At 39.4% G+C, this 23,558-nt stretch overlaps 1 protein-coding gene across 11 annotated transcripts in view; it reads left to right on the top strand.

The window, feature by feature from the left end:
- ryr3 (ryanodine receptor 3) overlaps positions 1-23,558 on the top strand; it is a 370,356-nt gene that overhangs the window by 336,747 nt on the left and 10,051 nt on the right. For all 11 annotated transcript variants that reach the window (XM_043697973.2, XM_043697975.2, XM_043697971.2 and 8 more), the window contains 9 exons: positions 300-430; positions 1,996-2,038; positions 3,510-3,637; positions 6,107-6,167; positions 12,421-12,567; positions 16,103-16,237; positions 18,888-19,044; positions 20,256-20,320; positions 20,730-20,830. In XM_043697973.2, coding sequence (XP_043553908.2) covers positions 300-430; positions 1,996-2,038; positions 3,510-3,637; positions 6,107-6,167; positions 12,421-12,567; positions 16,103-16,237; positions 18,888-19,044; positions 20,256-20,320; positions 20,730-20,830 — 968 coding nt within the window. The remainder of the gene's footprint in view (positions 1-299; positions 431-1,995; positions 2,039-3,509; positions 3,638-6,106; positions 6,168-12,420; positions 12,568-16,102; positions 16,238-18,887; positions 19,045-20,255; positions 20,321-20,729; positions 20,831-23,558) is intronic.

Here is a 23,558-nt window from a genome sequence, read left to right as displayed (position 1 = left end):
TCTGCCTGAACCCTAACCTGATCAGGGTTTACCTCCATGGGGAGACAAATGTGAGGCCTCTTTCACAATTAATTGGGCCTGGCTACCATGTTTCTTGCCAGGGGACAGGCACCATTAAAAGCTGACCAACAATTTGTGTTGGCAACTAAGAATACCTATAGCTATCCTTGTATTAAAAGCCATAGGTTATGTGGTCAACCAGGAATTTTTGAAGCTTATATTGAAGCACTGATATTGCATTAATTTTTTTACATTTGCCAGAATGCTAGAGCTGATTTTCTTGGCTAATGTGTTTAAAGGTTCCCCTTGTAGTCTTCAAGCGTGAGAAAGAGATTGCCAGGAAGTTGGAATTTGATGGTTTGTACATCACCGAGCAGCCATCTGACGATGACATTAAAGGACAGTGGGATCGTCTCGTCATCAACACACCGTACGTAAAAACAAATAATGCTTAAAACACAGTCAGCTTTTAGTTCTGCAGACTGCTGTTCTAAAGCATGTTAGTTTTGTTTTGTCACTGCCCATTTGAGTTCACCAATCATTTTAAAAAAGGAAGACTTGCACTTATATGACATAGTTTGATGATCACAGATAGCTTCAAAGCGCATTACAATCATTGAACTAGTTATTGAAGTCACTGCTGTCATGCAGGGAGCACAACAAAAGGCTTAAATTAAGAAGAGTCATTTCCACTATTTGAAAATTATCTCTGTCTAATTTCTGACCTCTTTGGATTGCACATATCCATGAGAATAGATAGGTTACCTGCTGCCTGATCTCCATCAGTAACCGCACTCAACAGATGGAAAGGAATGATGCATTGTCTGGATTTCTTGCCCCTCCCTCCTGACCTCTCCTTGTCATCTCCCAATAGTGGTGAGAGCAGGAAGCAACTCTGTAATATGACTGGTGTTGGTTGAGCACGCACATTACCACATTGTTAGTTTTAAGTGCAGTTTCATGTTTTGTGCACTCAGCTATGGTAAATGTATCCAACTCCTACTATTACTAACTACATCACTTTAAGACAAAGTGAATCATCACAGTTCTGAGCAAGCCCCAAAGCTAGCCTCTAAAAACAATATCCAATTTTCATTGCACTCAGTTCCATTTTACTATCATTTTATAGTAGTTATATTTGAAGATCTGATGATATTTCCAGCAAAAATGGGCCTTGTTGTGATGTCTATCTGCATATTAATAGGCGGTTTTTGAAACACTCGGATCTATTTTAATTTCACTGGTAGGTGTCTCATACTTTGCCTCAAGATTATTTTTCAAATGTTAATGCAAATGTCACTCAAGTAGGTGAACTGCAGGACCAGAAACTTCAGTTTTTCCTCTGAATAATCATGTGTTTTGGGAGGAACTGGGAGCTGTGAACAAAGCTAAATGCAATTTTTATGGCACTTTAGTTGCAAGCCTGAAAGCATTAGCCTTAATTCTCCCTTCTGAGATTCCATGGCGATGAGAAGGGGGGAATGTCTTTTCCTTAGAAGTGTCCTTGATGAGGATAAAGGTTCCAAGACTGGTAAAGTGAGTTCAGAGAATGATTTTTATTAAAGAAAATGCTGGAGGAATTGGAAGAGCTGACTTATTTGCAATAGTGAGTCTAATAACAGTGTAGAGCTTATGCTCGAAACGTCGATTCTCTTGTTCCTTGGATGCTGCCTGACCTGCTGCGATTTTCCAGCAACACATTTTCAGCTCTAATAACAGTGTAGAGTCTATGATAGATGATGATCTGGATAATGACACTATTTGTAATTCTTAGTGATATCAGGTTAGTCATCCATTATGCAGTCCATCAATTTTCCCCTTACATACACTCCATTGGGTGTGTGATAGGTAATCAGTTCCATATTGTATGTTGTGAGCCACTGTTGAAACTTTATCATTCGTCATGAACTATTGTAATTATGTATGTTAAACTACTCTTTATATATTTAAATTTTTGATCTCTCTCTTTAACAAATGTTCCTACAACTGTTGCAGATCCTTCCCTAACAATTACTGGGACAAGTTTGTTAAAAGAAAGGTAAGCATTTATGGAGTTAATTGAGGCAAGCAAAGTCTGAATCAGAAAATGTCAATGAGAACAATAAATTCAATACCAAATCAAAAACAAAATAAGCAGAAACAGAGAGAGATGACATGAGAGAATGATGAGAAAAAAATTCAGAAGCAATAACTGCATTTTGTGACGTTTCCAATGATAATTAAATTCTGCAGAAATGTGTCTCCATAGTTGTAAAACAAAATTAATGTTGGTGTGTTATTGATAGTAATTAATATTTAATAGTCCATCAACAATTTACTTACATTAGAATGAACAACCCCTACTATTTATGGTTATTTTAATGTACATTATCACAATAGTATGCAACTTCGGTCTGGCCCACGTATTTTAGTGCCCATTGTCTCAGTCAGATATTAGTATAGTGCAGCTTCTGAATGAGCAGGACACTGCAACAGTAACTTGCTGATATACACTCTAGGTTGCATGTGGGTGTTTGCTCAAAGTAACTGTTGAATTTGCACTTTAATAAAGATGAACATAGTTTTGGACTTCCCCAGCCTAAGAAAAAGACATTGGCTATCCAGTCTCTCCCTATCGCTCAAACCCTCCAACCCTGGCAACATTCTTGTAAATCTTTTCTAAACCCTTTCAAGTTTAATAGCATTTTTCCTATAGCAGGGAGACATGAATTGAATGTGGTGTTCCAAAGGTGTCCTAACCAATGTCCTGTATAGCCACAACATGACCTCCCAACTTCTATACTCAATGCACTGACCAATAATGGCAAGCATACCAAACACCTTCATTATCCTGTCTACCTGCGACTCCACTTTCAAGAAACTATGAACCTGTACACCAAGGTCTTTTTGTTTTGTAATACTCCCCAGAACCCTACCATTAAGTGTATACTTAAGCTTTATCAAAACACAGTAAGTCATATTTATCTAAATTAAATTCCATCTGCCACTCCTAAGCCCATTTGCCTATCTGATCAAGGTCCCACTGCACACTTTTTTCACTGTCCACTACACCACTAATTCTGGTGTTGTCTGCAAACTTACTAACCTTACTCTTACATTCATGTCCAAGTCATTTATGTAAATGACGAAAAGCAGTGGACTCAGCACCTATTCTTGCGGCATATCACTGGTCATAGACCTCCAGTCCTAAAAGCAAGCCTCCACCATTATTATCTGTCTCCTACCTTCAAATCAATTTTGTATCCAAATGGCTAGCTCCCCCTGTATTCCATGTAATCTAATCTTCTTTCTTCCATTTTAGGACCTCTCTTATTCTTATTTTCCTTGCTCTTAATCAATGAAATCATTCATCTTCTCCAATTTTGAATTTGTTTTCAACAGATCTCTTCTACCCCATTTTGGAATACACTGGGGCATTTTGATTGTAATAATTCCTGCAGGTTTGTTGAATTTATCATAAGCAGGTTTCAATATAACTTGTATTTCAATATGGCTTTTGTTTCAATCAGGTAATTAATAAATATGGCGATCTTTATGGAGTTGAACGTATTGCTGAGCTCTTGGGTGTGGACAGGAGTGCATTGGATTTTAGTCCCATTGAAAAGCCCCCAGAGGAAGAAGCAACGTTGGTATCCTGGTAAGTGACATTTATTGCTATTGTTAGCTCTTACGCATGGAGAGGAGATCTAAAAGGTGGCTTAACATAAGCAACAAATAGACTTTTTTTTCTAATTTAACTAATGTGGGAAATCTATCCAAATGTGATAAATGCAGCAAGGCATTTAATTTCAGTTTAGAAGTCTGTTTTAAGCACAGCTGTGTCAAAGGAGTTTTTTTTATTATTCTATAATTTTATCTTTAAGTGAAGCCAGACGGACTAGTGCATTTCCCTTCTCCCACGTTCCTATGTTGAACTATTGGATCCAGGAAGCCTGGGATCAATCATTGTGGGATAGATTTTTTTGGTGGGTAGTACTATTAGATTTTAGACGTTTAGACTTCCCATGAGTTTTGCAAGGCAAGTTTGTGTCAGCAGGAGGTACAAACAGTGCAATGTACTCCACAGCACATCCAGGACCTTGGAGGAACAGGAGAAGCAACTACAATCAGATGGAAGAGGTATCAAGGAACAGCAGACAGTGTCATCCAGAGACAGTCAGCTTGCATAGTGAAGTAATGATAAAAGCAGGGACTGGCATGAACTGGTTGGACTGAAGAGTCTGTTTATGTGCTGTATGACTCTCTGGAAGCAGAACAAAACAAAAAGCACACAGTAGAAAGGAATTATGATTAACTTCATAAGTACTGATTCAGTCTTGTTGGAGAATTGTGCCAATGTTAGCCATTGTATGTTAGAAAGACTTTAAAGGGTTCCATAAAAGATTTATGAGAATTGACTGGTGGATAGAGAGTTTCAGCTATATGAATGGATTGAAGAAGCTTAGAGTTGGTTTTCTTGGCAAAGAGGAGCTTTGACAGCAATGTTGAGGGTTGGGGGTTCCAGGACAAAGTAAATAAAGATAAATTGTTTCCAGTAGTGATAAGTTGAGAATTAGGGGACACAAATTTTAAATGGTTGATAAAGGAGCCAAATGTGACACAAGGATAAACTTTATTATGCACTGAATATTTAGGATCTATAATGTACTGTCTGACAGTGCTGTGGACTCGTATTCCATTATGGCTTTTAATAATGGCATTCTATTATGGATTTGGATAAGCACCAAAAAAAAAACAAAAATGCTCAGCTACAGGATTAAAGCAGGGGTGTTGATAAGTTAAACAGCACTTTCAGGGAGCCAACATAGACTTGATGAGTCATGTGGTTCTTTCTCTGCTTTGACCATTTTGTGATTCCCTAATAAGGAGATATTTATAGTTGAATTGAGTGAGTGATTTAACAAAAGTTAGATTTAAAAAGTCCCAAAACATCATTCCATTTTTAAAGATGTGCAATAATTCAAAGCTAAAGGAACTGGACTCAATATGCATAGAAGGCAGTTTTCAGTACCAGAGAAGATATTTGGCAGTGAAGCGTGAGGGTTTAAGAGGTTACCTTATAGAGGTTTATAAAAGTCATGAGGTGCATAGGTAAGGTGAATAGCAAAGGTCTTTTCTCTAGGGTAAGGAAGTTCAAAACTAAAAAGCATATATTTAAGGTGAGAGGAGAAATCTTTTAAAGGGACAACATTTTCACACAGAGAGTGGTTCATATGCGGAATGGTCTGCCAGACAAACTGGTACATGCAAGCACAATTGCTACATTTAAAAGACATTTGGATAGACACATGAATAGGAAGGTTTTTGAAGGATATGAGCCAAACGAGGGCAGATGGGACTAGTCTAGTTTGGGAAACTTGGTTGGCATGGACAGGTTGGACCAAAGGATCTGTTTCCGTGCTGTATGACTCTACCATCTACACGACAATGATGTCAAGGATATTAAGGCTGAGAAAGCCTTTAAGTTTCTGACGAGTTCAGTGGATAAGTACTGAAGTTGTATGATTCAAATAGGAAACCAGTCAGTGAGTTGTCATTTTTGTTCAAAATGTGCCATATCCAACAGCAGCTTTTAGATTATTGTGTTTAACCGTGCATTTACAGCCTGAAGTAGCTGTCTGATTTGTGCATTAATAGCATTAGTCTCACTACTATTTTCACAGCAAGATCTAGCTCAGTGTGGCTTCAAGACTGGGGAAAACTGCTTTCAGTTCCTGCTCCCAGGCAACCTCTAGCCAGCAGTTCTGATATATTAACACCAGATGTAAATGTTAATAGACTGAAAACTGTCTGTGCTGTCTTCTATGATCAATTGATGTTAGGAACATCCATTGCATGAAACTTTGTGCCAGATGTCCTATATCAGAAATTTGGCCCAACCACAGTATAGATCACGTTTATAACAGTTAGCATCATGGATTAATGATGATCAAGATTGATTTCATGTGTGAGGAAGCAGAAAGATGCCAGTGCCCATAGAGCTATCCCCAGTATCATCTGGACTCACAATGAAAACAGAAAATGCTTCTCTTCAAAGAAAAACTAGGATGTAGATCAAAATTCGAAATAGGTTTGAACATTAAAAATAGTATTTTTATTTTTTTAGGCTGAGTTCTATTGATATAAAATATCATATCTGGAAGCTTGGAGTTGTCTTCACTGACAATGTAAGTCAAAAGAAATGCAATCACTCATTTGATGTAAATGCGTTCTTTCCATATATGCTCATCCTTCCCACTTAGTGAGTCAGAATACTTATGTGCCAGTCTGAGTATAATGATTTATTTGATTTCTCTTTGCAACATTGGATGCAAAAAAGCCTGTGGACCCTGAAGACATCACAGCCGTATTACTAATGACTTGTGCTCCAGATCCAGTTGTAACCTTAACAGGCTGATCCAGACAGTGACAATCTACACAATAATGTGAAAAATTACATTGGAGCAAGTCCCCTCCCCAACAGGCAGGACAAGTCAAATCCGGCAAATACTGCCCCATTAGATAAATCATAGAAGATATCTTTTGCAGTACTATCAAGTGTCACTTGCTCAGCAATAACCTGCTTATCAATGAACAGTTTGGGCTCCACCAGGGCCACATGGCTCCTGACCTCATCATATCTTAGTCCAAATGTGAACAGAGGAGTTGAATTCAGGAGGTGAGCTGGGAGTGACATTGAGGTATCATTTGATCATGTGTAACCATAAAGAGCCTTTCCAAAATTGTAGTTAATCAAAACAGTGAGGGGGAGGGACGGGAGGATTGGGGTGATGGGAGTGGGAAGAAAAGGTTTGAAGCTATAACTCTGGTATTGACTCAGCAATATGGACAATTGCCTAAATATGGCCTGCTCACAAAAAGCAAGACAAAGCCAACCTGACCAATAATTGCCTTATCAGTTTCCTCTCAATCACCAGCAATATGATGAAAGGGTTTGTCAGTAGTGCTATCAAGCAGCACTTCCAAAGGAATAACTTGTTACCGGTACTCTGCTTGGATTCCTCTGGGAGCAATCAGCTCTTGTCCTCATTTCAACGTTGGTCTAAACATGGACAAAAGAGTTGAATTCCAGAGGTGAGGTGAAAGTGACAGCCCTTGACATTAAAGCACTGTTTGACAGTGAGTGGCAATAAGAATCCTGAATAAAACTGGAGTCAGTGGGAATTGGGAGAAATTAACCTTTGGTTGGAGTTTTGCTTGGCACAAAGGAAGATGAAAGTGATTTGAGACATCTTAGAACCAGAACATTACTGCAGGAGTTCCTCAGGGTCCTTGGCCCAAAAATCTTCAGCTGCTTCATCAGTTACCGTTCCTCCATTATAAGGTCATGTGGAGAGATTTACTGATGACTGCACAATGTTCAGCATATTCACAGCTTCTCAGATACTAAAGCAATCTATATCCATGTGCAACATACCCAGAACACACCTAGGCTTGGGTGATAAGTGGTAAGTAGCATACATGTCACACAGTGTCAATGTCTGTGCCCAGCAAGAAAAAAACAACCCATTGCCCCTTGACATTTAATTACATCACCATTGCTAAATCCCCACTGGTGGTGGTTACCATCGAAAAGTGTGGCACTGAAAAAGCATAGCAGATCAGGCAGCATCCAAGGAGCAATAGAATTGATGTTTCAGGCATAAGCCCTTCACCAGGAAGGGCTTATGCCTGAAATGTAGATTCTCCTGCTCCTCGGATGCTGCCTCACTCGCTGTGCTTTTCCAGCACCACACTTTTCGACTCTGATCTTCAGCATCTGCAGTCCTACTTTCTCCATACAGATAGTTTAGTATTGACCTGAAACTGAACTGGACCAGCCCTATAACTGTTGCTACAAGAGCAAGTCAGAGGCTAGGAATTCTTTGGTGAGTAACTCCCCTCCTGTGTCCCCAGTGCCAGTCTACCATCTCCGAGTCACAGTTCAGAAGAGTGGTGGAATGTAAACCACTTGCCTGGATGAGTACAGTTCCAACAACACTCTGGAAACTCAATATCATTCAGGAGAAGCAGCCCGCTTGATGCATCTACCAACTTATATTTTCACAACCATATGCCACCACTGATAGGTGACCGCAGAGTGTATCATTTACAGGATGCACTGCTGTAACTCACTCGGGCTCTTGCAGAAGCTTCCAAATACACAGCCTCGATAACTTTGAAACACAAACAGTATCATGCGAAAATCATCACCAGCAAATTCCACTTTTTTCTGGAGCAGATTGCTAGCCTAAAAACAGTGGCTATAACTTGAGGTGCACCATTTATAATACTTGTTTGGCCATATTAAGAACACACATTCCATGGCCTAAGTCAGTCACCATCCTTGACATGGAGGTGCTGGTGTTGGACTGGGTTGAACAAGATCAAAAATCACACACCAGGTTATATTCCAGTCGGTTTATTTAAAAAGACTAGCTTTCAGAGCACTGCTCTTTCATCAGGTGTTAGTAAGAGAGGACCTAAAAAAAAACCTTTCTCACTAACACCTGATAAAGGAGCAGCACTCCAAAAGCTAGTGTTTTCAAATAAACCCACTAGATTATAACCTGGTGTCATGTGATTACTCACCATCGTGATGCGGAACTATCTTGTCATTGCCTCACTGTAGCTGGGTCAAAACCTTAAAACTCTTTTCCTACAGGTGTACATCGACCACCTGGACTGCAACAGTCACCACCTCAAGGGCAATTAGAGATGGGCAAGAAATGTTGGACATGTCATGATTTCTCACAACCCACATGTGAATAAAATATTGTTTAGCGTTAATGTTGCAACTTAGCAATCCAACAATTTCCAAACTAAAATGCAATACTGTTTGCACTTGGACTGCTACAGTTGACTTATGACACCAAACTCTGTAATGATTAATATTGTTCCTAAAATTCAGTTTACAGGATAGCATTACAAATGAACTATTACAGGACTTTCATAGCAAGAAACTTTAATTACTGTACTGTTAATAAAATGAGCACTTCAAAATTTTAATATTTATAATTCTAAAACCTCTGCTTTGTCTCTCCTTATCATCTTACTCCATTTTTTTTTGCATCTTATTCTGACTTCCAGAATTTATGACATAATTTTTGGTATTCTTATTGGTGTAAGTATTGTAATGAACTTTACTGATCTTGTTTGCCTTTGGTGACAATTTTAGTTCAGAAGCGTTAAAATCCATCCTCTCTTTGGCTGAAGTACAGTTCCAAATTGTTTCTTTCAGAAAACAAAGTAGAAAATGCTGGAAAATATTCAGCAAGTCGGGCAGTATCTACAGAGAGATGAGTAGTTAATGGTTCAGATCTATGACTTTTCACTCGTTATGGAAAAGGTTTGAAGTGTTTTAAAGATTTTAAATCAAGGACTTAGAAGGTACACCCTTCTAAGAGGCAAATGAGGCATATGTGGGGTGAAAACATTGAGAGTGCAAACTTGAAAAGGGAAACAATCAATCCGCCACAGATTCACCTGCACCTCCACCCACATCATCTACTGCATCCGCTGCAGCCGGTGTGGCCTCCTCTATATTGGGGAGACAGGCCGCCTACTTGCGGAGCGATTCAGAGAGCACCTCTGGGCCACCCGGACGAACCAACCCAACCAACCTGTAGCACAGCATTTCAACTCCCCCTCCCACTCCACCGAGGATATGCAGGTCATTGGACTCATCCACCGCCAAACCACAACAACCCGACGGTCGGAGGAGGAGCGTCTTATCTTCCGACTGGGAACCCTCCAACCGCAGGGGATGAACTTGGACTTCACCAGTTTCTTCATCCCCCCTCCCCCCACCTTGTCTCAGCCGGATCCCTCCAGCCCGGCACCGCCTTCCTGACCTGCAGTCTTCTTCTTGACCTCTCCGCCTCCATCCTACTCCGACCTATCACCCTCACCTTGACCTCTTTCCACCTATCACATTTCCAACGCCCCTCCTCCAAGTCCCTCCTCCCTACCTTTTATCTTCTCCTGCTGAACACTCTCTGCTCATTCCTGAAGAAGGGCCTGTGCCCGAAACGTCGAATCTCCTGTTCCCTGGATGCTGCCTGACCTGCTGTGCTGTTCCAGCAATAAAGTTTCAACTTTGATCTCCAGCATCTGCAGACCTCACTTTCTTCTCCAAGAAAAATAGCAGAAATTTGTGTGCATTTCAGTGTATTGTGAAATCACAGGACCTTGCAACTGATTATATGTAGAAGATTTGATCGTGATTTGTTAGGATATAACAACGTCTTTTTTCTCCAGTATAATAGCTAGGTCTAAAAGCAATTCATTCCATTAACACCCATAGAAGTATATTGACTTTTACTCATCAAATTGAGCATGATCACAGATTGATAACATTTGATTATGTTTCTCAGAGCTTTTTTCTGGAGCAGATTGATAGCCTCAAAACAGTGGCTAAAACTTGAGGTGAACCATTTATAATACTTGTTTGGCCATATTAAGAACACACATTCCATGGCCATGAGGTCTTGTTGGACTTGAATCTGGATCTCATGAGTCAGATGTAAGGATGCTACCCACTGTATCACATGAACTCCCTCTAAAGTAACAACAGAGGCAGAGAATGGGTTGAGAGCGAAAATAAAAACAAAAAGAAAGAACTATAATTGGATGGAATACAGGAGTGACTAAATGACAAGAGAGGTGTTTTGTATCCTTATCCAAAACCATCCTTTTTGCTCTTTATGCCTCATCCCACTCACCGTTTTATCTTTCTCATTTATGATGAAAGCTCATCGATGTAAAGCATTGACTCTGTTCCTCTCCACAGATTCTGCCTGAGCTGCTGAGTATTTTCAGTAATTCAGTTGACCAGCATTGACAGTACTTTAGAAGAAAAACTTATTATTTGTCTCAGTTTCTTTGAGCCAGTTAAAAGTATGACATTCAAAGTTTGATTGATTTGGAAGAACGGAACAGAATTCTGCTTTGTTTGAGGAGGTTCAGGAAATGCAAGTCTTGTTTTTTCCTGACTTTGGAAACTCAAGCCAGTCTGCTGTGCCTGTCTCAACTTAATTTTGTCTCCTGGAGATGTGGGCAGGCAGGATTCCAGTTACCCAACTACAGAGGTAGTACTGAAGCTGTGCAGGTTTAGGGTTTTTACAAGGCTTGGCTTGGTTCCCTGATACTTCAGAACAACTCTCCAACATCATTCATACACTCTCCCCTTCAATGCTTATCCTTCTCTCCCCACCAGCACCTATGCCTCCTTCACTCCCTCTTATATCTCAACTATATCCTCCATAGCTATCCACCCAAATCTATTATGTACCTCATGAATTAATTCAAAGTCTTTTGAAAAATATGTCTCAAGCAAACTAATAAACTTGTCATTCAAAAACGCAATCATTCAAAGATGATTAATCCTTTAATAATCTATTGAAACTGTCAAACTATAGAAATAACCCCTTGCTGAGATATGTGCTTCTTGCCATCTGATGCTAAGCTCAACATTCACAACAGGCTCAGATGTTTTAATTAACCCATACAGTGGAGCCGACAAAACTGAAAAATCACTTGTGTATCATGTTTTTCCAAAGTACAGCAGATGACTTATCAACTAAAGCTGTTTAGGCGCTAGTACATTTTTCTGAGTAAAACATGCATTTTGAAAACTTAAAGCATTGTGGGCATTTAAATTACTTAAGATCCAGACATTAACATTTCCAATCATTATTTTCTTGAGATATATAACACCTCTAACAATAGCAAAACAGATGTGTTTTCAACACTGATACAATGCTGTACAATGTAAAGGTCTGAAATTTATCTTTTCAGAACATAGCTGATCAACCAAAGCAGAGAAGATATATTTAACTAATAATACTACATCTAGTAAAGACATTTATCTGTCAAAACATTCAACCTAATTGTCAATGTTCCCAACCACTCAGCAGACGTGTCCCAATGTTTCCGAGGTCTCAAAGCAAGTTTTTGGAAGCTTTCCAGAACTCAGTTCACTCTACAAAACTTCAGGGGCACCAGGAAAGTAAATTTCTCCCAGGGCTCTGAATGATGACCAAATCCAATCACTTCCTGTGATAGGAAAATTCTGTGGATCGAGTTCTAGATGAAAAATTCAAATTTACTGAGGGGATAAAAACAAACAATTGGCAATTAATCACTTCAACTCCTGACTTCAGGAAGATATAGAAACTGACGCTTGGGTATTCCACATATCTGGTAAGAAAATACAGCTGTGACCTAAGGGACTGTGTCATTTCATTGCAATTGCCCAAGGATTAAAATTTGCTACCAATATTAATGTCAGCATTTCATTAAACTGATAAGTGTGTTTTGTATCCAAGTTGCAATTTTTTTTTTCATTTTACACAAATGGAAACATTTTAATTGTGGCAATTAATGGTTGTAAAAGTTTCTAATGCAGCTAATATTTAAATTTCTGTTTTCTTTTTACAGTCATTCTTGTACTTAGCTTGGTACACCACTATGTCCATTTTGGGTCACTACAACAACTTTTTCTTTGCTGCCCACTTGTTGGATATTGCTATGGGATTTAAAACACTCCGTACCATATTATCATCTGTAACTCACAATGGCAAGCAGGTGAGAACTTTAGAAAAATCATAGCGCCTGACTTGCCTCAAATTGCAAGAGGAATTTTGCAGACGAGAAAGACATTCTGTCCAATTTAGTTCATTCATCCAGAACTCCCATCTGTTGCAGATTCTAATATTTACAAAGGTATTTGAGATTTGGGGATGACATGGTTAACACTGCTGTCTCATAGTACCAGGGACCCGGGTTCGATTCCAGCCTCAGGCGATTGTCTGTGTGGAGTTTACTCATTCTCTCCGTGTCTGCATGGGTTTCCTCCCACTGTCTAAAGATGTACAGGTTAGGCAGATTGGTCGTGCTAAATTGCCCTGTAGTGTCAAGGGATATATAAGTTAAGTGGATGCTGTTCGGAGGGTCAGTGTTGATTCAATGGGCCAAATGGCCTGCTTCCACATTGAAGGGATTTTATGATTATTCATCTGAACATCTGAACATCTGCATCTGGGAGTCTGTTCCATATTTTGATCATTGAAGAAGGCCATTCAGCCCATTGTGCCAGGTGCTGATATTGTTAGTATGTTTATTATCTTCTTACAATAAGCAGATGAAGGGCAAAGACTAAATATTCAGAGCACTTACAAAAGGAGACCATTGAGACACTGGTAAGAAGCAGACAGAAGTAATGCCATATTCTGCAAATAAACCTATCAAAAATCTGGTTTCATACTTCACCAACTGGCTTGGAATCATTATAATGTATCTAAGGAAGGATGTGCTGGCATTGGAGGAGGTTCAGAGGAGGTTTATAAGAATGATCCTGGGATGAAAGGCTTGTCATATGAGGAGTTGCTGAGGAGCCTGGGTCTGTACTCGATGGAGTTTGGGATACAGGGAATCTGATTGAAACTTACAGAGTACTGAGAGATCTGAATATAGTGGACATGGAGAAGATGTTTCCACCAGTTGGAGGGACATGACGGCACAGCCTCAGAGTGAAGGGACAACCGTTTAGAACTGAGATGAGTAATTTCTTCAGCCAGAAAGTAAATAATCTGTGGATCTCATTGCTGCAGTGGCCAAGTCATTGAGTGTATTTGAGACAGGGATAGATAAGTTCTTGATTAGTAAGGAGATCAAAGGTTATGGGAGAAGGCAGGAGAATGGAGCTGAAAATGTATCAGGCACAATCCAATGGCAGAGCAGACGCATTGGGCTGAATGGCCTATTTCTACCCCAATATCCTATGGTTTTATAACAATTAACTCTCCTGTCATCAGAAGTATTTCTCTTTGTTCATATTTTCAGAACCTTTAATGACTTTGAGCACCTCAGCTACATCTCCAGAGCCGTAGCTTCTCTAAAAAGAACAATCTCAATCTCTCCATGTAACTGAATACCCCTATTCTTGGTATTATTCTAATCAATCTTCCTTTGCACCTTTTCCAAAGCCTTTATATTCTTCTAAACTGTGATCCCAGGAATGAATACAATACTGAAACTTGTGCATCAGTAGTAATTTATGAAGCTCTAGCATAACCTCCTTATTCTTCTGCTCTTTTGTTTAAGTTTATAAAGCCAAAGACAAAATATATTTATTTTATAGCCTTGTTCTACAACTTTAACAGCTTTTCTATGTAAAACTTGAGCTCTATCTGTTCCTGCACCACTTTTAATTTCTCCCTTTTGTTCACATTGCTGCCTTTAATTCACTTTTTTTTTGTAATAAGCTTCATCCGTCATTTCTCTGCAAACGTTTATCATTTGGCATTTTACTGGTCATTTCTGATGTTTGCAACAATCCCACATGCTATACACCAGTGAGTCTTGTTCTGTCTGTGAACTTTGAAATTGTATTCTGTGTACTCAAATTCAGGTCATTTAATGCACATCGGGAATAAAACAGCTTCCATGCTGAGTGTTAGGGGTACATATTTCTCTCCAGTTGAAAAAGGACATGCTGATGGAGGGACAGTTGCAATTGGGAGAGCACAGTTTATATCTACCTAACTGTTGTTCCTTTAATAGATCATATAAATATAGAAACGTTACAGCACAGAAAGAGGCCATTCAGTTTTGTGTGTCTGTGCCAGCTGAATAAACTAACTATGCATTTAGTCGTATATTTTTTCCCACACATGATCCGTGGCCTTGCAGGTTACAATGCTTTAGATGCAGATCAAGATTCCTTTCAAACACGTCGAGGCTTTCCACCTCAACTACCAAACTGTAACAATTTCCAGAAACCTAACACCCTCTGTGTGATAAAATATTTTCCTCATGCCCCCTCTAAATCCGTTTGGCAATCATCTTAAATCTGTGAGCCTGTGGTATTTGATCTCTGTGCTAGGGGAAGCTAGCAGAGGTTATACACTTTGGTCGTAAAAATGGAGCCATAGACTATTTTCTAAATAGGGAATGTCTTCAGAAATCTGAAGCATTTAAGAGACCTAGTTTAGCATTCTCTGAAGACTAGTTTGCAGTTGTGTTGAAAAATGGACTGAAAGCGTTCATTTCAAGAGGCTAGGATACAGGAGCAGAGATTCACTGACCAGGCACTGTGTACAGCTCTGGTCAGATTGCGTTTGGAATATCGTGAGCAGTTTTGGGCCCCATATCTAAGGAAGGATGTGTTTGTATTGCAGAGGGTCCACAGACTGACCTGTCTATCATTATGTGGCCTATTCCTCATAGCCTTTTTGAATAAATGTTTGCAGATTCTCTCAGTTTCTCCTTCCTGGCTATGCTTATTTTCACAATCCTCCTCTTTGAATTGAAAGTCTGCATCATGCCTTTCTGTGATGACACAGACAAAATACTCATTTAAAACCCTACTCACATGTTCTGCCTCCATGTACAAATTACCGCATATGTCTCTAATAGACCCAATCCTGACTGGGTTGAGGGAGGCAAACCTTAGAATGCTGCCGAAAGATTTGCAAAGGATGTCAGGACACAGCCATTTGAAGGAAAGTCAGTGGCTGGAATTCCACAGCAAGGTGCTATGAGCACAATGTAGACACATCCCCATTAAACAGAAAAGTGGTGTTGCCAATTCTGGAATCCCCAGAGAAATCTAGAGAAGTATATGTGGCAAGATAATGCAGAGACAGAGATGGTATTTTTACAAAAGTTGTCACTATTTTTTTAAGAAGCTTAGTGGAGTATAGAAAGTACATAAGGGCAATTAGGAAAGCAAAGAGATATGTAAGTCTGTTGGTCGGTAAAATCAAGGAAAATCCAAAGGTATTTTGTGAGTACATTAAGACCAAGTGGATGCGACAGTCAGGATAGACAGTCTGGTCAGTGAATCTCTGCTCCTATCTCCTAGCCTCTTTTTGTCCCTTTCCATAATGATGCTGAATCTAACTGTGAACTACTGAGGCTAACATTTGAAAGATCCATTTTTAAAATAAGTATTCATCCCAATGTAAAGCGTGGAAGGGAAGGTGTAATATTTGATACAGAATGTATATTTCTGCATGTACATTAAGCTAATGTTCAGACCTTGCTCAAGTTGAGCCTTTCCTCTTGATTAAGTATTGGCATTCCCTCATTTGAAAACATTGCTTCTTGTTTTGGGCAGCTTGTGCTGACTGTGGGCCTCCTGGCTGTCGTGGTGTATCTATACACAGTGGTTGCTTTCAATTTCTTCCGCAAATTTTACAACAAGAGTGAGGATGAAGATGAACCAGACATGAAATGCGATGATATGATGACGGTATTTATTTGTCCACTTTGTGGATATGGTGAACATACTATAGATATACAGTTCCAGGAATGTGAAACCTGTGTATTCAGAATAAAGAGTCACAAATATTAATGAGTTCACTCATCTGTGACGTACAGAGTATAGCATAATCCATCTTTACTATTTATGAGATCTAACTTCATGAAGGTCTTCCTCAAGTGACTGCCAATTCATTACTGAATTATAAAGAATATTGTTATTGTTTAAAATGACTGAGCCCCTCTCTTTATTTAAAGAAAGACTTGCATTTATGTAGCACCTTTCACAACAACAACATCCAAAGAGATTTACAGATCATAAAAACATTTGAAGTTTTCAAGTACCACATTTTGAGATGAGAGTGCTTCCAATTAAAGTATGGCTCAGTAGCTGCATTGCTACATAACCTGAATTTACCTGTCTGCAGTCATGTGCACATTTTAACTGCCGTTCTGAATATAAACGTTCCGTTTCCATTTTCTTTTTCCTTTTCTTCCACAATACTCCCTCAGGTCGAACACCCTTTTCCTGTTGTCATGTCTCCTTTAAGTTGTCTCCCTCCTAGGTACCAAAATTTTACCCCAACTTTTCAGCAGTCCGCAACCTTCCTACACTCCCGCTGCTGTTGCAGACTCTGAAATAAGCTTACTTGTTTTGCATTCTCTGAAAGGCTGATCAAGGTAACTCATTGCTGCTTGTTTATGAGAAGCAACCTGACTTCCTTGTTGCCAGTCTCCCCCTTGTTCAGGTCACCCTTTTGACCCTCCATTTTGCTTGACTTTTATGCAAGTGCTTAAGTGCACCCTGAACTCCATTTTCAAGTCGCCATTAAAACCATACTCTCGTCTTGGTCATTCCCCATGTACAACTCTTTTTCCCTGGATCACTTAGGTTCAACATAAAATGACTTGGCAACCAAGTAATTTCGCATCGATTGCCAGATCACAGAAATTATGTCTAGGCCCCGAATTTGTCTTCTAAGACTGTTCCCCATTTCCAGATTTGGCTTGACATGCAAACAGGACCTTCAGCTTCTTTTTCTTATTGCATGCCCTCCTCTTGAACTCTTCTCCTCTGTCTTGTATCCTTCATATCTTTATCTTGTGAACCACTGATTGCCCCTCAAGTTCTCTTCATGCTTAACCTTTCTGAGAAACCCACATCCAGTTCTCTCAATCTTACTCCCATTAACCTGGTGACCCACCAGCCTGCCCCTTCTTAGTCCCCATGTTAACTTACAGTGTTAATGGTTCCCCTCCCTCTGGTTGCTGGACTCCACTCTTCAAGTCTGCTGGCATCACTCCTCTCCTGAAAGAAAATCAACACATGACTCCTTACAAAACTGCTGACCCATCTCCAAAGTTCTTGAGTATGTTGTTGCCCCTAAAACCTTCCCGAAACTCCATAGTTGAATCCCTCGATTCAGGATTTCCTTCCCTGCCATAGAACCAAATGGCTCCACCCAGGTTAAAGCCCCTGGTTATCTGAAATTATCATGCAATCGATGGGTGTAGATTTCCTCAATCTGGGAACTGATTGTTTTGTCATATTTCTGTCTCTCTCTTTTTGATAAAATCTCATTGATCGTCCTTATCATTGGTCCTGACCACAACCAGCCCATTCATGTAACCCTCCACCCTGATTACTGAATACTCTGAAGTTTACTGAACAATCTTCTGGGGGTGGTGGGATATCCCTGATGTGCACTGGATAATATCTTTGAAGATATTATTCCCTCCTTCCTATTTTAAAAAAAAACTTTTAACAGGCTGCCAACCATATTATGTCATACCAGAGTATTATTGATATTGACTGAGCTTATACCAAGCTTGAGAGTCATTAATTGCTCATACATGGATAAATTTCCAATGTTTCAACCTTCTGTTACGGTTGAACCTTTGGGATAGGTGGGAAGGTGGTGTTCTGGATATTCTATTTAAATGCCGCAGTGCTGAAAACACACCTGAAGGAGTATGTAACACCCCCAAGCATTAAATGTCGGTATGCCATTAATTATTTGGGGCATCACAGGCAACCTGATCCTATACTTATACATCAGATGACCAATGGATAACAATCAGGGTGTGATCCTATATCCCCAAACCAGAAACAGTAAAGAGAACTTAGAATGCCATCCAGCATCAACTAATTGGTTAACAAAAACCTTTAATTTTTTTTTCCTTTTTTTTTCTTTTCACTTTTTTTTTCTTTTAAATTTAACCCCCACACTACCACCTAAGTGCAGTAGTGCTTATTTTATCCCCAGGACCCATGGTGTGTGTACGCAGGTGTGAGACACAGTGAAAGACACAAAGTGCACGAATCTTTATTCAATTTCCACCACCAGGAAGATAGGAAAACTCCCGGGTGGCCAGTGACAAACACTGCCCTTCACATCAAGGGACAGTGCTGTGTGATCAAAACAGTGAAGGGGAGGGTAGGGACTAAATCAAAATAGAGTTGGAGGGAGAAATGATGCACTCCACTCCCACAAAAACCTTTAAAGGACCTTGTTGCTGCATACTGATTGAATGGTGAATGATTCATTTTCTACCTTGCAGTCATAATTCAATGCTTCCTGCCTTGGTAACACATTTCAATCTCAGACAATATGTAATATATTGTTGTCTTTGATTTTCAGTGCTACTTGTTTCACATGTATGTGGGTGTTAGAGCGGGAGGTGGCATTGGGGATGAAATTGAAGATCCTGCTGGAGATCCTTCTGAAATGTATCGAATTATCTTTGACATCACATTCTTCTTCTTCGTCATTGTCATCCTACTGGCCATTATTCAGGGTATGTTTTCTTACCATAAAGACATCTTATTTTTAATACATTATTTTATACAAGAACTTTAGGGCTATTCACTCTTCAGTTTTGAATTTCTGCCAAGTACTGAAAGGTGTCAAATGCAAATTTTATGTTCCGGTCCCCTTCAGATATTCTCTTAGTTAGTCTACACTTACAACATTGTATAGTTTATATTTCCATATAATGAAAAGAGCACACATAATCAGCGAAAGGACCATAGAAAAAGAAAATGGTATTATATAGCTTGAGGAGCACCACTCTACATGTGTATAGTGATGCAAAGGATGAAATAAAGAAAATTGCTAGAACAATACTAACTGAGATCCTGTACCAATTAGGAAAGATTCAAAAGCTGGGTTCTTTTCAGAAAAGAGAGACCTTGGGGGTGACCTGATACAAATTTTTTTTAACATCATGGATAGGATTGATAGGGTTGACATGAAGAAAGTATTTCCATTTCCAGAACTACCTTCCACGTAAGATAATCACAAATAAATTCAATAGGGAATTCAGAAAAGTGCCTGGTTAGAATATGAAGAGGTTGTGGTGAATCAAGAGGTGTATCTACAGAGAAATTAGGGAAGCACATGAAGGAGAAAGAAATACAAGCATATGTCCCTGGGGCTCAATGCAGAAGGGTGGCAGGAGAGTTGGGTGGAGCATAAACACTAGCATAGATACTTTGAGTAGGTTGTCTGCAGTACTAATATGTTGTAATTTTGTTAGTATTGACTATACACAATATAGAATCTAAAGGAATCCAGTCTGATGGCATCTGCAAAAATCCATATTCATGTAAATAAATTTGTAAAATGTTAAAATGATACAAGTACATAGGTAAGTGAACATCCAAATGAATTAGTGATCCTACTTATGTGATCATGATTTAGGGAGTATATTAACTAAAATGCTTGCTACATCTTTCCTGACATTTGTCCTAGAATTGGATAATTCATTGACATGTGCATTTGATAATGAAAAGTAAATAAATTGTTTAAAAGAGCTAGAAGGATATAGGGCTATGGTTCAAAAATTAATTACATAATTGCATCAAGAAGGTTTAAAAATATTTTTTATCATAACATATTATTAATGTACCAACCCATATAAGAATGTGTGTGACAATTAGTGGCAATATAGTGGAAAATGCAAACTGTTGAAATATTGCTTACACTACCTGTTTCGGCTCTGGTTAGGTTTGATCATTGATGCTTTTGGTGAGCTGAGAGACCAACAGGAGCAAGTGCGAGAAGACATGGAGGTCTGTTTTTTCTTATTGATCATATTTTATGTTCGTACCCATTTCATTGAATTGATATTGACTTCCATTCTCTGTATCTTAAATCCAAAGATTCAAATGTCAATGTTATTCAGAGTAGGATTCCACATTAGTGACCGGCTTCTGACTGTCCACCCACCCTCTGCTCCAATTTTTTGTTCTGTCTCCTGTGCTGAAGGGAGCAGTTTGCTGAACATTGGCAAATTTACTTGCTATTCCTCATGATCTTGTGTTGTACTGATACAAAGACTGTTGGTATTTACTGACATGTTAGATACCCACCAAATGACGACAGTTCCCTCAGAAGTTTAAGAAATGCTAAGTGCTATTTGTATTGGAAAGAGGTTGAGGTAATGATTCAAATGGCTTGTTTTTTTTTCTTGACTTTCAGACCAAATGCTTTATTTGTGGAATCGGCAATGATTACTTTGACACTATACCACATGGTTTTGAGGTACATACTTTACAAGAGCACAACCTTGCAAACTACTTGTGAGTATTAATTTTGCAAGTCTGAACTGTATTATGAGATGTATTTAAAAATCATTGTAAATTAAAACCAGGTTAAGGTTGGCTTTTGTCTTCCTTTCATGACTATAAACATAACTAAGGAATGAGATTATTATAAAATGTAGGGTTAAAAATGAATTATTTTGAGATCCTGTGACTCATTGCTTGAGAAGACATTTATTTTACTAAGAACACATGTTGATTCTGATGATTCAATGTAGAATATTGGAAACTGGGAACTTTTATTCAATTTAGGTAAGGATCTAACATTTCTTTCTATAAAGATTTTAGCATTTCCCGAAATCAACTTCCTCTCAATATGTCATTCTGAGATAGGAGTGCCAGGAATTATGATGAAAGGTCATTGTTCTGAAATATTGACTGTTTCACATTGTACAGATGCTGTCAGACTTACTGTGTAATTCCAGCATTCCATGGTTCTGTTTCAGATTTGCAGTGCCTATTGTAGCTTGCTTTTAATGAATGGGGATGCTCACCATGGATACATTCTTGGGGGTTCGGGTCGTGTCATATTTACAAATATTATTGCATTCCTTTCCATCTCAGCATTTGGAATCACTGACTTGGATGGCAATTATTGCCTGATTTACAGCTGCCTCCAAGAGCTCCTCCTTTAGCTGCGATAGGCAATGTATTATTAAGTTGGGAATTCCAGGATTTTGATCTACTGACAATAAAAGGACTGTGAATCAGGAGAATGACGATTTGTAGATGGTAGTTAAGAACATAGAACAGTACAGCCCTTGATGTTGTGATGACCTTTTATCTGACTCCTAAGTCAAACTAACCTACATACCCTTCATTTTACTATTATCCATGTGCCTTATCCAAGAGTCACTTTCATGTCCCTAATGTGTCTGACTCTACTGCCACCTCTGGCAGTGCATTCCACGCACCACCACTCTCTGTGTAAAGAACCTACGACCGACATCTCCCCTAAACCTTCCTCCAATAACCTTAAAATTATTCCCCCTTGTGATAGTCATTTCTGCCCTGGGGAAAAGTCTCTGACTATTTGGATGTGACCATAAGAGGTATAGTTAGTAAGTTTGCAGATGACACCAAAATTGGAGGAGTAGTGGACAGCAAAGAAGGTTACCTCAGATTACAACGGGATCTTGATCAGGTGGGCTAATGAGTTGAGAAGTGGCAGATAGAATTTAATTTAGATAAATGTGACGTGCTGCATTTTGGGAAAGCAAATCTTTGCAGGACTTATACTTAATGGTAAGGACCTCGGAAGTGTTGCTGAACAAAGAGATCTTGGAGTGCAGGGTCATAGCTCCTTGAATGTGGAGTCGCAGGTAGATAGGATAGTGAAGAAGGTGTTTGGTATGTTTCCTTTATTGGTCAGAGTATTGAGTACAGGAGTTGGAAAGTCATGTTGCAGCTGTACAGGACATTGGTTAGGCCACTTTTGGAATATTGCGTGCAGTTCTGGTCTCCTTCCTATTGGAAAGATGTTGTCAAACCTGAAAGGGTTCAGAAAAGATTTACAAAGTTGTCAGGGTTGGAGGATTTGAGCTATAGGGAGAGATTGAATAGGCTAGAGCTGTTTTCCCTGGAGCGTCGGAGGCTGAGGGGTGACCTTGTAGAGGTTTATAAGATCATGAGGGGCATGGATAGGATAAATAGACAAAGTCTTTTCCCTGGGGTGGGGGAGTCCAGAACTAGGGCGCATAGGTTTAGGGTGAGAGTGGAAAAATATAAAAGAGACCTAAGGGGCAGCATTTTCACGCAGGGGGTGGTACGTGTATGGAAATGAGCTGCCAGAGGAAGTGATGGAGGCTAGTACAATTGCAACATTTAAAAGGCATCTGGATGGGTATATGAATAGGAAGAGTTTTGAGGGATATGGGCCAAGTGCTGGTAGCTGGGACTAGATTAGGTTGGGATATTTGGTCAACTTGGACGAGTTGGACAGAAGAGTCTATTTCCGTGCTGTACATCTCTATGATTCTGTGCATTTTGGGAAAGCAAATCTTTGCAGGACTTATACTTAATGGTAAGGACTCCATCTGTGCCCCTCAACACCTTGTACATCTCTATTAAGTCACCTCTTATCCTCTTCGCTCCATTGAGAAACGTCCTAGCTCCCTTCCACTTCCTCATCCAAGTCATTTATAAGAATCACAAAGAACAGAGGTCCCAGAACAGATCCCTGCAGAACACCACTGATCACTGAGCTCCAGGCTAAATACTTTCCATCTCCTCCCACCCTATGTCTTCCATGGGCTATCCAATTCTGTATCCATAAAATCAAATTTCCCTGTATTCCATGCTTCCTTACTTTCTGAATGAGCCTACCATGGGAAACCTTATCATATGTCTTGTTTAAATCCATGTACACCACATCTACTGCTCTACCTTCATCAATGTGTTTTGTCACATTCTTAAAGAATTCAATAAGGCTTGTGAGGCATGACCTCACCTGTCTATCTCTAATCAAACTATGGTTTTCCAAGTAATCATAAATCCTGCCTCTCAGAATCCTCTCTAATAATTTGTCCACCACAAACAGAAGACTGACTTGTCTGTAATTCCCAGGGTTATCCCTATTTCCTTTCCTGAACAGGAGAATAACATTTCCCACCCTCCAGTCATCTGGCACAAATCTTCCCTCACTTCCTGTAGTAATCTTGAGTATGTCTCATCTGGCCCAGAGGACTTATCTATTCTTATGTTTTTC

The sequence above is a fragment of the Chiloscyllium plagiosum genome, unplaced genomic scaffold (assembly GCF_037043375.1).
Source record: "Chiloscyllium plagiosum isolate Xiang-an unplaced genomic scaffold, Cpla_swu_hap1 HiC_scaffold_8, whole genome shotgun sequence".
Classification (NCBI taxonomy): domain Eukaryota; kingdom Metazoa; phylum Chordata; class Chondrichthyes; order Orectolobiformes; family Hemiscylliidae; genus Chiloscyllium; species Chiloscyllium plagiosum.
Note: the sequence above shows the minus strand (reverse complement) of the source record. Positions and strands in the feature narration are given on the sequence as shown.